Source organism: Montipora capricornis, chromosome 4 (assembly GCF_036669925.1).
Source record: "Montipora capricornis isolate CH-2021 chromosome 4, ASM3666992v2, whole genome shotgun sequence".
NCBI classification, from domain to species: Eukaryota; Metazoa; Cnidaria; class Anthozoa; order Scleractinia; family Acroporidae; genus Montipora; species Montipora capricornis.
In genome coordinates this window covers 8,664,113-8,679,112 of record NC_090886.1, presented here as the reverse complement: position 1 = coordinate 8,679,112, position 15,000 = coordinate 8,664,113, and the positions used below count along the sequence as shown (strand labels likewise).

Here is a 15,000-nt window from a genome sequence, read left to right as displayed (position 1 = left end):
AAACATGTCCTTATCATATAGAGAGCCTGAAATATATCTCAAGTAGCGCAAGCTTGCAAACAAGCTTAGCCTTTCGGTCCCATTTGCAAGGAGTTAACAGGGGCAGGTATTCAATAAAACAGTTACTGGACCTTGCAATTGTTAGCGGCCTCAGCCTCGTCAGATAAGGCTATATCATGGTCTTCACTCAGTAATAATTCCTGTTCAATTAATAACGGAATGAACAACCACCAACCTCAAAGAGTTCAGTGATCCCTTTCTCGACCTTCCCAAGATGCTTTTCAGCTTCAGTCAGGTTCCTCTTTAGTTGATCCAAGTGTGGCTTTACTGTAGATGGTATATCATCTTCTTTTAGGGGCTCACCAAAGTTCCCCAAAAGGGCGACAAGTTGGTTTTTCAAGGGGACATACCCTTCTTCAGGGTCAAACAGATAGCTGAGGGCTGTGTTTAACATGTCAAAAATAGTACACGCCGTCTTAGCTTTTCCAGTTGCTGCAGTTTGTATTTCGTTTGTCAGGTACTCGTAGCCGTTTTCGCCGCTGCTGGGCCAAGAGACTGGAACACTGACAGCCCTTCCGTCAGGATATCCTTTATTCTTTCGGAAACCGTTTTGGAAGAAACCCCAGCCATTGTATTCGCGTTAGATTAGTCCTTAAAACAAAGTAAATTCTTTCAATGTTAAAGTGAGTATTAGCAATTAAACTTGAGCATTAGTGTAAAGGAACCAATTCGATAATGGTTCCCTGAACATTTTCATGTTGTCAAGTGTTAAAATGGGAATTAACATATTTGTATATGGGGTCTTGGGACCTTCCCTAGAATCGATCCACTCATACTTCATCGATTGCCAGCAAAGTGTCGAAATAGAGAACGTTTTCTCTAGCTCCGGAAGATACGACTTTCTACCAGATTCCATTGCAGCCAACCGCAAGAAAAACTGGTACCTTCAAATTGATACTCGCGAGGAACCTCAAGGGCAAAGCCATCATCCCTGTTTACTCGTTAGTATACCTTTCCACTGTTCGGGTAGGCCTCTTTAGAAACTTGGTCAACAATAACATCGAATTTGTCAGTTAAGTTACTTGGACGAAGTTCAACTGTTTGTTCTGTTTCCACGTCATTAGGTCAGCCCCCTTTTTTTCTCCGTTTAGCGTCGTCCGACCGACCCAAAAATTTGGAATTATATTGTTATTTCGCGTCACGTTACTGTTGTTGTAAAAAACAAAGTGTAAGAAAACTGCTGTTAAGCGGTTACCTGGCCATTTCCCAAGGTTGACCACTTAATTGAGGTTTGACTATACAATGATGTGGCGTACGCCGGTTCCTCTTAGTTTTGGTTATCAGTTGTGCCGTATTAGCTCGATTAGACTGGCGGTATTCATTAAATTTTGAGAGTGTCCGATGCAGCGTTTATTTCAAACTCATATTTCTTAAATCACTGACAATTACTAGTAGGAGCTATCGCTAGGTGCCAACCAAACTCGTTCCCAGGGTCTCTCTTCTCTGCCTCCCTGGTTATTGAGATAAGAGACTCTGGTTGCGGCTGGTCACATAGCACTCCTTGACAAACATTTTTCTCGGATTCGTTTGACAAGGCATTTTTAAAATAAATTATTAATCTTCACCATACAATGTAAGTTTCAAAGAGGAAATGTGACATTCCCACAGAAGATCCCGAAACAAGGGGTCAAGCTAAAAACAAGAGCTTTTGGGACCGATTAGCCTGCGTAAGGGGAGGGGGCAGGGAGAGAATTCGCCACTTCTAACCCTATCGCCTGCTACGCAGTTTAGCGACCGATAAGACCTTCAATGTCGAGCGGCGATTATAAACGGTCACACACACACAAAAGATTTCGTTACTAGCTGAAGTTGCTTCTGCAGAAAATACACTATCATAAAACAATTACGCACCACACACTACGTTTGCTTAGTAAAGTGTCTCTTTATTTTACCGACGCTAGTAAGATATTTCACTATTTGTGCTGTAACCACTAACCAGCAAGCTGTGTGCAGTTAAAGTTAAACAACAATGGCAATTTACACGAATATGGTGAAATGTAAATAAGTTAATACTGTCTACTCGCTGTACCATACCTGCCAACCCCCAGAGTACAAAAAATCTGGAGACATCTAAAAATCTTTGCATTGTAAGAATGTCATTTTCGACAATATCTGAATACTCTCCGAAAATCACCCGAAGCCCTTCCGATTGTTCCCGACGTTTCTCAGTTAGAACAGCAATTGCTATTGTTCCCATAACCACGCCAACTTTCTACCACAGTTTAATTTGAGGTTGATACCTGGCATATTTTAAAATAAACATGGCACCGACTGATCGATCGTCGAAGCAATTTTCTCTCTCGTAAACAAGCGATGCCATTTGGACGAGACTTCACTGTTAAGTTTGTCATTTGCAAATCAGGAAAAAAGTACTTAATCTAGGACTAGATTAACAGTGTATGTCACTCAGAATTTAAAAAAAAAAACTGAGAAAAAACGTTTAGTAAAAATTAGAGAAAAAAATTAGAAAAAGTAGATGGAACGATGTTGAACTCCGTTTAATGGCTTTAGAGCAAATACACCAAACTTCTACACAACCGAAACAACGACTTCGAGTTGGCAATTTTGAACTATTTAATTAACAATTAGTCCATGAGCGCACGTTGGATATGAGATGGTAAATAGCCAACGAGGCGCGTAGCGCCGAGTTGGCTATAACCAGTCTCATATCCAACAAGCGCGAATGGAATAATTGTTTTATTAAATTCCTTAAACTTTGGAAGTACGAAATACGAGCGAAAAAAGCGAGAAAAATGGAGCGAAATCGAAATTGCTTGACGAAGATGCGAAGTTGTGTAACACCTGGTGGTCAGACAGACCCAGGCTCATCACAAAAACATTTCTTACTTTTTTGCGTACTTCAAACGTCAGAATTGATCCAAACTTTCCACAAAAACGTTTTTCTTGTGCTTTATACCAAGAGAAATTTCGATTTCTGGCGTAAAAGTTTTTAGCTTAGCAACGTTTAGCGCAATCATTTACCATATATGGTCAAACTAAGATATATGAGCTGATAACCGAGATTGAGTAAACCAATCAGAGCACGAGAATTGCATTATCCGAGGTTGAGAATTTAATAAATGAAGTTAATCCTAGCAATATTGAAAGCTATCCAAATAAAAAGCTTGGTTACTAAGAACGGCAGCGACGGTCAAAAATGGCATCGCTTGTTTACGAAAGGGAAATTAGCATCACTGAACATGTTTGTTTCCCATGGATAAACGTTTCACTTGCTTTTTTCCACGACAAAACCTTTTCTCCGCAAATTATTGGGGAATGTTCATTATCTATGGAGTGCGAACTATTTAAATAGTATGGAAAGCCACAACTCTCTTATGTGATCTTTATTCTTTTGGTCTTAAACTTTTGTCTTGTGGTGTGGGTTTGCCATTATGTGGTGAGGTTTTGTCATTTTGTGACAAGGTTTGATGATTACTTGCTGTGTTTCCATCCTGATGTGACGAGGTTTCATCGTTGCGTGTTGTGTTTTCATCATGATGCGTTGAGGTCTTCTTTTGACGTGCCGTGTTTACATTTTATGTCAGTGGTGAGGTTCTTTTACAACGTCGAGTTTCTCACTTTATGTGATTATAAATACAGCACATCAAAAGACGACTTCAAGACATCATAACGGAAACACAACACATGACCTGCAAACCTCGTCACACCATGATGGAAACACCACACGTAACCATCAAACCTTGTCACATAATGACAAAACCACAACACATAATAATGTTGCCTCATTACCTTATGACAAAACGCCAAAACTTCAAGACCAAAAGAATAAAGACTACATAAGAAAGGTATGGCTTTCCATACTCTTTAAATATTTCTTCCCCCCTTTTGCCCTTGAAAAGATTGCCCGGCTCTAGTTTTTTGTGTCTATGAAATACTTTATTAAATGTAGTGCACAAAGTTTTCAGCTCGAAAATCCTGGAAGAGAGGATGTCACATTTACTGCCGAAGGGCAAACGTCACTCTTGTTTCAAGATGCGAGGAAATTTCCATAACACAAAGGGAAACATAAGCTTAGTTTGGAAAACGCTTATTACCGACTTCATATAGAAGATATATCTTGGATTATAGTTACCGTAGCAATGGATACAACAGGCAGTTTAAGAAACGACGATTGCTACGACAAAACAAAATTACCACTGGTTAAAAGAATCGTGCTCTCGATTTTTTGCGGTACTCTGCATAACAAGAACGTGAAATCACCAAATTTGAGCTTTTAACAACAACGTAAGCGTGCAAACTTAATGCGAACCTTTCTTTCTATATTTTTACACTGAAAACGTTGGTATAGTTAATTTAGTCTTAATATAATTCGCCCACGTTGTACGACTTGAACGAGATCGAATAATCGCTAGAGACTTAGGTTGTGTAGAGTTGATAAGAGGTTTTCGTCTCAAGTCGCCCTCGTAGATCTTAAAATCCCTACATCACCATGGAAGGAAATTTCTAAGAACCCTGGCTTACTATTAACTTGTCTCGGCCACCGTAATTATTTCACTTCCACTTTCTACCTTCAAGTCTCCGGAGATTGCCTCGCTCAAGAAATGAAGGGAAAAATTTCTGTCTGTAAAACAACGTATTAAAATGTAGTGCGCTAAGTCTCTAGCTTGAAAATCCTGACATAGTGGATAAATAATTTAAGAGCAAACGTAATTCTCACTACAAGATGCGCGGAGAGAAAAAAAAGCTACTTTACCTGTCGGTTATCAAAGTTTCTGCACTTTTTTTTAAAAAAACGGATAAAGCTTCATCACCAAATATTAATTTTTTTCTCGGAAGTGTATATACATGCAAGTGGAACATTCAGAAACTGTGCTTAACGAAATGCAGAAATGAAAAATTGTGCACATACCGTCTGTAACAAGAAGTACAGGGTTGCAAAGGCTAGTTTCCTTTGAATTTTGTTTTTCTATAAATGCTTATCCAGTTGTGGTAAAGCTCTTCCAATCGATGTTTGCACCGAATGATTACCTCCACTTTCTAAGAACTTAATAAGGTGGTGTCAGCAGCGAATTGACTAATTGTAAATTCGTAATTGCAGATTGTTACCCCCTTTCTGTTTTGATGTGGTCGTCAGTACCTTAACCGCTCCTAGAATAATAGGGAGAGGGGATACTGGACAGTCGAGAAAGGGAAGGATTCCGTGCAAAAGCCACTGTTTAAGACTGAAGTTCACAATTATCGTAAAAAATTGGGATCCAACGATTGATACTTCCGCCAAAGTTGAATATCGAAAGAGCTGGGCGGCGCGAGTTGCAAGGTCTATTGCCTAGAAAGCACACCACTACACAACTTTCTGGTGTTCTGATAAGTAGCTTCAATCATGTGTGCCACCGATAGTTACAATAATTCAACACAACTTTTTTACCTTGGGGAAAACGGCGAGTCGAGCGCAGGAACCAGCTGGCACGAAAACAAAACAAGAGAAAATAAAGCTACTTTACCTGTCGGTCGTCAAATGACTTACGTTAGCGCTAAAAGCGAGGGATCTTACCAAAGTTTCTGCACTTTTTTCACCGAAAAAACGGATAAAGCTTCATCACCAAATATTAATTTTCTTTGAAGTGTATAGTCATGCAAGTGGAACATTCAGAAAACTATGCTTAACGAAATGCAGAAATGAAAAATTGTGCACATACCATCTGTAACAAGAAGTACCGGGTTGTAATTAAGGCGAATTTCCTTTGAGAGTTTTTGCCTCTCCAGTTGTGGTAAAGCTCTTCCAAGCGAATGGCGCAAGATAAGAATTGTAGGGGGTGAGGTAGCCATAGAAAAACCAAACCAAAGAAAGAAATTCGAATCGAAGATAGCTGTGAATTCGACCACGCAAGCAATATTTGAAGAGATTGACCAAGCCGCCGATCGAAAGGATAATCCAATAGAACTTACACAGAAAAGAGCGTGACCCCAAGAGAAAACTGTTTAAAGGGATAAAATTAATAAACCTCACCTCGAATGAAGACACACGTCTTCAACCACCGTCGACGTAAAGTGATGAAATGAAGTGATGCGCATGCACATGAAAGCCTGGTCGCATGGTAAGCAGAGTATCCTAAAGTGTATTGGCTGTAATCCAAATAAATGGCACCCCAAGCCGCAGGCCCAAAAGACTAACAAGAACACAATGGGGAGAGGAATCATAAAGATACTATTTGCCAGAAAATATTTCCTTTATTTCCTTCAGGTTATAGTTTGTTCAAAGAAACTATTAAGATTTGTCTAGGTCAGGGTGAATAGGCTCTTTGATATTGGTGCAAAGTACAATAAAATGTGCCTGTTAAAGTTCCCAAATTGCTTCTCCAACATTGTTTCTCTTTAGCTCGTAATTTTTGAGTTTGTTGGTAAAGGCTTGAAACATTTTCTAGCAAGACTGTGCATGAAAGAGATATAAAACTGTTTCTTACAACGGTTTATTAAGCACCCACAGAGCTCTCAAGTGTCACGCACTGAGCGTGAATCTCACGCATTTCGATGCAATCTCACGCTCTCACGCCGACAAGAGCATTTCGCACGCATTGCCACTTTTCTCGAAGGTTACTCTTTCTTTTAAGCTTCCAGAACTGGTCATGAATTCCGAATGTTCAATCTTTTCGTGTGCGACCAATTTTCTTGTTTCTCCAGGACTTTCACCCGTTAATATATGAATTATAGGCCTATATGTTAGCTTAGGCTGACTGTAATAACATGGGCTCTCTTAGCAAGCAGGGCTATTACTTCGTGTAGAAGACGCACATGACGCAACAAAAGCTTTAGGGGTCTTTAGGGATTTAGAATTCTGATTAGGTATTGTTTCACGATTTTTGTTCTATTGTTTTACGTCATGTGTTTCTTCTACACGAAGTAAAAGCCGCAAGCAGCATGAAAGAAACAAAATGGCGGACTCGACGGTTAATTTCCATCGATCTGAGAAGTGCAAATTTCAAAAAATTCCGGGGAAGCAAGCCCCAGAGCCCCCTAGCATTGTTTGGCGTCTCCGGCACGAGAAACACAGGACACTTACGCCTTTGGCGCAATCGCCAGCAAGCATCTCACGCTTTGGAAACTTTAAGACTTTACGAGCTCTGCACCCAGTGCACTGCATGTGCTCTGTGGAAAAGCGGTATGGTTGTAAAGTGGGTGACCTCAAAAGTTCGGGACAAGAAGGATTTCCAGAAAAATATCGATTTTTGATGGCTGTAAAATGTCACTAACCGAATAAAAAATTGGGTACGGTTGGCCGTTTGTTGCAAAATTCAACAATGTCTATTTGCATGCAACAATCAATATTGATTCAACTTCAACACAGGATATTTTCATTTAACGACTACATTTATTAAACTTCAACACGGCCTTTGTTTATTCTTTCTTTATTCTTTATTATTCTTTCTGTCTAACCACGGGAAGTTTGATCGTGAGGTCTGGGAACGGTCCCCAGGGTAGGGATTTTGATCGCACGCTGTCCCCAGGGTGGCGATTTTAATCGTACGAAGGACATTTGACCACCTTCACTTGTCGCCGAATGGGGATTTTGACCAATTATTTTGTTCCAGGGGTGGGGAATTTGAATTCTTTTTAAGTGGTAAAAGGTAATTTCTGCCAGGAGCCCATCAGCCGGAGCGTTCAACTTAACTATACTTGTGCAACGGCGTTTTCACAAGTAAGGTTATTTTTAGATTGAATTTCCCGCTAATGAGACTCCCACAGGAGCCCGATGACCAATTACAAGAAATGAAGCTGACGTCATAGGGTCACCGAATCGTAACTGACTTTGTTTTTTGACCTAATTCGCGGGAAGGGCTAGTCTAAAAATGTATGGAAGTTGCACGCTCCAGGATGGGCTCCTGTGTCTGCTTATGAGCCAAGTGGCCCATTAGGCCGGAGCTTATCACGGTTTCTGTAGCATGAAGCGACTAGGAGTATTTCTACTCCCCTATGGATGGGATGCCAGTCCATCGCACGGTTAACCCCCGGCATTTTCGCCGGTACCCATTTATACACCTGGGTGGAGAGAGGCACCGTGAGAGTAAAGTGTCTTGCCCAAGAACACAACACAATGTCCCCGGCGAGGACCCGAACCCGGACCACTCGATCTGGAGTCGAGCGTACTAATTATGAGCCCACCACCCATGCCCGGGTGAATTCCCACCCAAGACCAGGTGAATTCCCGAGGTTCACGGTTCACGGTATTGCCCGAAAAATTCGTCGGTAATGGTCTCTAGAAATCAATCACGTGCTAGGCAACCACAAAGGTGCACGTGATCACCTTGTGTCAAGGTTCTTGTTTACACAGGGACGGCGCAACGTATTTTGTATTGAAGGAGGGGGGGGGGGGGTAACAAGCAAGCGCTGGAGATGATAACTTGTAAGGGGTTCTGGGGGATTTCGCTTATACATTCCTTCCTTCCACACATCCACTTCAGAACCCGCTACAGGATAATCAGACAAGTTTGCCTTTCCATAACCATCTTCATACTGTCGATTCCAGATACTTTCTTGCTTTGGATGAGGCCTAGCAAAGTCGGGAGCATCCGGATTAATTCTAATTTCCTCTAATCGAATCATGTGAGAGACATTTCTGCGGAGATCACCAAAGCAATAGTTGTGGTGGTTTCCAACCCATTGCCCATTTTTACTCCAAAATCCTCCAAAACGTCCGAACCACTCAGCTCAAGACAACATTCTTGCTCCGGAAAGTTGTCTCTCATATAGCAGATGAGAATGACAGCGAACTGGTATGAAATCACAATGTCGTGGTATGTTTCCCTTGTGATAAAGTTTTGCTTAAGTGACAGCTATTCACCACGATGAATGTAGTTATGCCATATCCCCAGAAAATGGGTGACAATTGCAGCGTACGTGAGGCGACGTCTTAAAGAGGCGACACTGCTGTAGAAAATCTCTACATACAGCCATACCACATGGAGGTAGATCTTAGTACCAAGTAAGAAAGGTTTTCTTGAGTGGCCTTCGACAAGGCCTTCCATCAACATCTGCAGACAGTTGCAGACCTGTGGAAATGTAAATTTCTCATGGAACCGATCGCCAGTTCTGCCTGTCACTCCTCTGGACGTCGTTCAGTCCAAGACCATGATCTGGAATAGGGAACATTTCGTATACCAACTACAAGTGATTCATGTGGACTAAATAATCCCCCATCATCAATACACGCGAGGCATGGTCAAGAGAATTAAGAAGCTTCTTGTGGTTATGTATGTAGTCCTGATCACATGCATCTCTGATGGTATACCCGTTCTCTGTCTCAACCTTCCTGCAGGAAAGAACAAAACCAAGTTCTATAGGAACGGGGCGATACCTGCTTCCAACGTTGCTTGTCCTAAGCTGGAGCATAAGCTTCCTGCGTCTCGAATCACCGTCTGAACTTTGTCCGATCAAGGGGCCGACAATATCATGAAGTTCCTTTTCGTAAAGGCGTTCAACTGTCTGCCATTGTTTGAACACAAATTCATGATCAAACCTATTACACGTAGGCATGATGAGAACAGGAATTCGAGGAAGTCTGGGGTGCAGGGGATTCAGGATGATTGCGTGAGCAAATGGACCAACCTTGTACTCGTTGAATGCATTGACGATTGTGTTGTACCCTTGTTTGCCATTCCCAATAACAACAGTGAAATAGTCAAGGCATTTATGATCTGCTCCGGTGACTCCACAGAATCCCAGTAGCTCATCAGTACGCTCGCTGTAACTGATTTTTTTCAGTATGGCGGTCTCGTCTTCTGCTGCCAAGACAGGAACGTGTTTGACACGGGTTTTCGATTTTCAACCCCGTATCCTTGACCATTTTGTGGACCATTTTAATGGTAAACAATATTGTTATACATTAATTAGAGTGAATTACGAGGTTTTCTCTCCCTGAAAAAAATCGAGTCTGCAAAACTGCAAAAAATATTTATTTTCCCATGTGAAAATAACGACAAAAACATGGTCGAAAATTTTCGGATATCTTCTCGGAAATCTTCTGTAGTGTTCTGACTTCTTCGTCACTGTTCGGAAATCTTGAAATAATCGGAAATTGTAGGACGATGGTCGGAAACTCCTTGATATACTAACAAAGTATATTGGTATTTTTGGGGCCGTTTTTGTTTCTTTCTGAAGAAAAATTTACTGTTACAATGAATTTTTTACTGTTAGTGTTAAAATGCCTAAAATTTAACTGTTTCATGTTACAGAGCCAAAAAATTAAGTTTTAAGTGTTATAGAGTTACCCCCATTCAGACCCTGTTTTACTGGCTTTTCGCTGGAAAAGGTGGCCTTTATGAATTCATCATGTTTTGTAATACGCGAGCTTAACTGGATAGTTTTTATGGCTTTGCTATTTTTCATGGTTCATACAGGTTTGATGACCTTTTTTATTCAAGGACTTTTCAAGGACTTTTAACAATATTCAAGGAGTCCATTTCCTCAAGCACGATATCACATTTTTTCCACAGTCACTCCAAAAAGCAATTCTTGCAAGTGCAAATAATGTCATACAACCAAAGGATAGGCTTGTATAGAATCATTCCTTCAGCTTTTCCAGCATGGAACTTAATTTTTTGTCTAAGGAAACAAGATCATTAAGTTTGTCCTTTGCAGATCTCCTCAAAGCATTCGCCTGAGTAACAAATGTTAACTTAGCAGTAGAGTTCATCGGCTGTGTCATTGAGTGACTTAATAATCAGCATCAATTCTCTTCTTCTTCTTTTTGACTTCATCAATCTCTTCCAGAACACTTTCTTTTTTCTTTCATTTGCTTAGAGGGGGGCTATACAATACACCTGGGAAACCCCTTTGAAGGTGCGGTTACTTAGATACCTTGAATAAGAAACACTGAATTGTCCTGATATAAAGCTTCACCGTTTTTTGAGACAATAAACGAGTTTCTCAAATGATGTTAGATGTTAACGCAATCTTTTCGATCTTTTGATGTCAAAATGAACTTATTTTGCTGTATCCTCAAGTATTCAAGGACTTTTTCATAAAATTCAAGCACTGCTTCTTCAAATTCAAGGAGTTTTCAAGGACAAAATCATTTTCAAGGAGTTTTCGAGGACCTAGCAGTTTTTCAAGGAGTATTCCAGGCCCGTGCGAACCATGTTTTCGTGTTTTGATTGTTGTGCAGATTTTGACAGAGAATACTAAATTATGAAAAATACCTACGGAATACGGATAGATCGTTCAAAAGTCTTTATTTTTAGCGGTTATTTGAACATAAAAGATGCAACGCTTGACGAGAAATAATATTTTCGTTGATATTTGAAAGAAGAAAAATTTCGCGGGAATCAGGACGCGGTGAAAATGAGTTAACAAATTTGCATACGTGCGTTGAAATGTGATACGCGAGGAGACTGGAATTTTATTTCTCTGACAAGTGTTTTTGTCATTGTAGTGTAAAATGAAGTTTATTTGGGAAGGCAACAATATTTCTTTAACTTCCTGGTTAATTCAATTTATTGCTACAACTTACTAGTGCGAAGATTGTTTATATGAAACTCACGCTTTTTGCGAATTTTAAGTGTCATGAAATTGCATCATTTGCGTGACAATATATCCCTTTACTCTAACACAAAAACATTCAGATACAATGTAGCAACAAACTTCATAGTTATTAACCATTTCTTCTGCTTTTGTGCTTGTCAGTACTGTGATTTGTGATAATTTGCAAGTCTGTTTTTGTATCTCATAGATGTTCAGATTTTCAATTACATGGCCGCTCAACCTCGCGATTGTGTAAATGGTTCACCCAGATACGTACGTAAAGTACGTTGTTTTATTCTAAAAACGACGAACGATTAACATTCTTTCCCGTAGTAGATTCAGTTGACACAAGGTGATCACGTGCACCTTTACTCAAGAGCGTGTTTGTTATCTTCAAACTGAATTTATTACCAAAGCTTAAAAAACTAAAAGACCTCAAAATGGGACAGGATATTACAAGATAATTAAAGGTGTGAACGTGTGAGCCAAAGGGCCTCTGCTGGCGCGACATGTGGGTGACCCTCAAATGGTCTTAATGACCCCCCACTTGAAAAAATTAACTGGAACCCTGCAGTTCAATACCAACCAATTCAGTGCCTTCTGTTTTAGTGTAACACGTACCACAGGCAACCCAGTGTACGCTTTTACAGAGCGTCTTGTTAGTATAGATCGAAAGCCTCACTATCATAGACTGTACTGTGCAAAAAGCCTCTTGAAAAAAGACCTATCACAAGACAAATAGCAATTTTAACAAAAGTGTCGAAAATTGCGATTGTCGGCCAAATAGCAAACGGTGGACCAAGGGAAAATCATCGCAAATGACTGATGTTTTTGGGAAAACTTTGGAAGGCTAAAAAAAAGCAGGAAATACAAGTCGTATAACAGCCTCATTGGTATGCCTCGAAAGCGCAACTACCATAAATTTGTACTATGCAAAAAACCGCGTGAAAAAAAGACTTACTTGAAGAGAAATAACAATTTTTCCAAAAGTGTCAAAAATCGCGATTTTCGTCCAAATAGTAAAAAGGGGGACCAAGGGAAAATCTTCGAAAATGACTGTTTCTTTAATTTTTAGTTTTTTTCATTAGAGCCCTTACGGTATTGGAGCACTTTCTTAAGAATGGTTAGCTCTTAATACCACTCAGAATACCACTTTGTGTTTCCGCTTCCGTCACTCAGAGAGATAGTAGCATGGTTGTCACTTGTGTCACCCGACCTGAACCGTCTAGGAATTAGGCTGGATGGATAGCGGATAGAGAAAGAACGCCTCTATCCCATGTTCGACACTCCCGTGGAGGTTTTTCCCTTAGTTACTTTCTTTAAAGAGAGGATTAAGTCAAATAAATTTTCAAGTTATTGAGTGTTTGGACAAGCAAATTTTGAAATCTCCCTATATGCCTGGTTGTCAAAAGGGATGAAGGTATTCATACACGCACCATTCGCAAGTTGCCTTTCGATACTGGTATTCCTTTTTTGAACGAAAGATACCAACTACCGGTTAATGCGTCTACATATGCCGCTTGAGTCTATGGTAGCATCGCTGATAAAGCCGACCTTTAGAACCACATCGAAAACCAAGCTTCGGAATAAAAGCCCACTCCACTCAGAGGCTTCAGCGGTCGTTGTAAAAAGTATACTAAAAGAATCGCGGCCCCCTGGGGACGAAAATGACGCAAGTTATTCCCGTGGGACTGCGCCTGCCTAGAGCCTTCCTGTCACATGTTTTAATGTCAAGGCTGCGCAACGCGAAAAGACGAGGCACTACATTGACGAAGATATCACGAGACAAGACAAACGTAGCATAACTAAATCATAGTTATATCTTTTTAAATTTAGCATTGGAACGAACAAGAGAGCGTTGGCTGCACCGTCTACGTAGACTTCCAAAAATTTAACACACCTTAAAAAAGATATTTTGGATGAGAAACGCTGTCACCAAGTTAAATAAAAGCTTCCGAAGATTTCGCTTTAATTAATTCAGCATGTGCATGTCCATGTCTTTTTACAATTCCCATCAATCAAGTCCTTCACTTCGAAAGTTTCAATTCCATCACAGCCTCAGCACTCCGAAATAAATCACAGATTCATGGCACCGTCATTATCTCTTGTGGAATTTCTTGCTAGGATCTTTGGCGTAATCCAAAAGCATCTGACAAGGAACAAAGCGCTCTCCACCGACGCTTTCCTGTAATCGTTGCATTCTTTCCACAAACTTGTCTGCTCCATAGGTGTCGAGATAGCGGAAAGGACCTGCAGGGAAGCCATATTTAAGTGATGGTAGAATTAATTTCCTCCCAGCATAGGCATTTCTGTCCAGAAATGCAATTTATAATGCCCAACAAGAAGTGTCCCCTTAAGAGAACACTACCCCAACATTGAGATATCAAACCATCTATCTGAGAATTTAAAAAAAGTACTCTTGTCAACGCGAAAAAAAAAAGTGAAATACCCCAGTTGAGTCCGACACAAACTAGAATCCCGTAACTTCAAAGGAATTGTTTTTCGTGAATCAAAAATGAGCGAGCAGGTAGGAAAACCAGAAGCATGTGACCTTGAAGCGTGTCTTTTCCCTGAAACAAAGCTTGGGATTTTAGGGCACCAATTTTATGCCCAAATATGGACAAAAATAAGATCGAAGCGGCACGTGGGGGAAACTGCACGAGCCGCGTTACATCCAAATAAGGAAATTTCTAAACTCAAAAATCCCTAGCTCTTAACCAGAGTTAAACGCTTCAAAGGTCATGAGCTTCTGGTAAAACCCCATGTAAGTTACACTGTTTAGGTTCCGTTAAATGTCCAGAAGTAGTATGACAAAAATGGACAAAAAAAAAATGTGCTGGAGTTATGCTTACTCAAAAAGTTTTGCATTAAGTTTTACTAGATCTATCCATTGAGACTTTCTTAACCATGCAATGTAACTGACGCTGTTGTCTTCGAAGCAACTAATTACCTCCATGAAAAGGTGGAAATCCAAGGCCGAAGACTGCGCCAATGTCCCCGTCAACCTAAGGACACAACAGCACGTATTGCCAAGTTTGAAAATTCACCAATGATTATTCAAAGGCCAACCGCCAATGGGTTACTTCCGAGTTGCTGTTTGTCTCGGTTTCGAAATGAGTCTTGGTGCTCAACTATTGTAAGGGAAATAAGTTTGATTTGCATAAGAATACGCAACTCATTTCCATTTGAATGGTTGTGCACCAGGACTCGCTTTGAAGCTGAGGCATGTGGCAACTCGGAAATGGGCTATTAACCTACATGTAGCCGTACCCTCGCCCCGAAAGAAAAACGTGAGGAGGGAACGTCAACGAAAAGCTGGCTCAAATCGTGACGTCACACTAATTTATGCAATTTCTGGAGATAGGTGGTACTTCCGCTAAAATTGGTGTCAAAAAAAGTTTCGCATTGAATTTCGATTGTATTTGATAGATTTCTGTTCTTTGGAACTCATTTGCAAGTCTGTCC

The 15,000-nt window shown here is 40.4% G+C and overlaps 1 protein-coding gene across 1 annotated transcript in view; it reads right to left on the bottom strand.

Moving 5' to 3' along the window:
* Positions 1-13,334: 13,334 nt before the first annotated feature.
* Positions 13,335-15,000, bottom strand: part of LOC138045464 (trifunctional enzyme subunit alpha, mitochondrial-like) — a 44,313-nt gene continuing 42,647 nt past the window's right edge. The window contains exons 33-34 of the mRNA XM_068891978.1: positions 14,486-14,540; positions 13,335-13,785 (exon numbers count right to left, since the gene is read on the bottom strand). Of these exons, the coding sequence (XP_068748079.1) occupies positions 13,634-13,785; positions 14,486-14,540 (207 nt within the window). The 3' untranslated portion in view covers positions 13,335-13,633. The remainder of the gene's footprint in view (positions 13,786-14,485; positions 14,541-15,000) is intronic.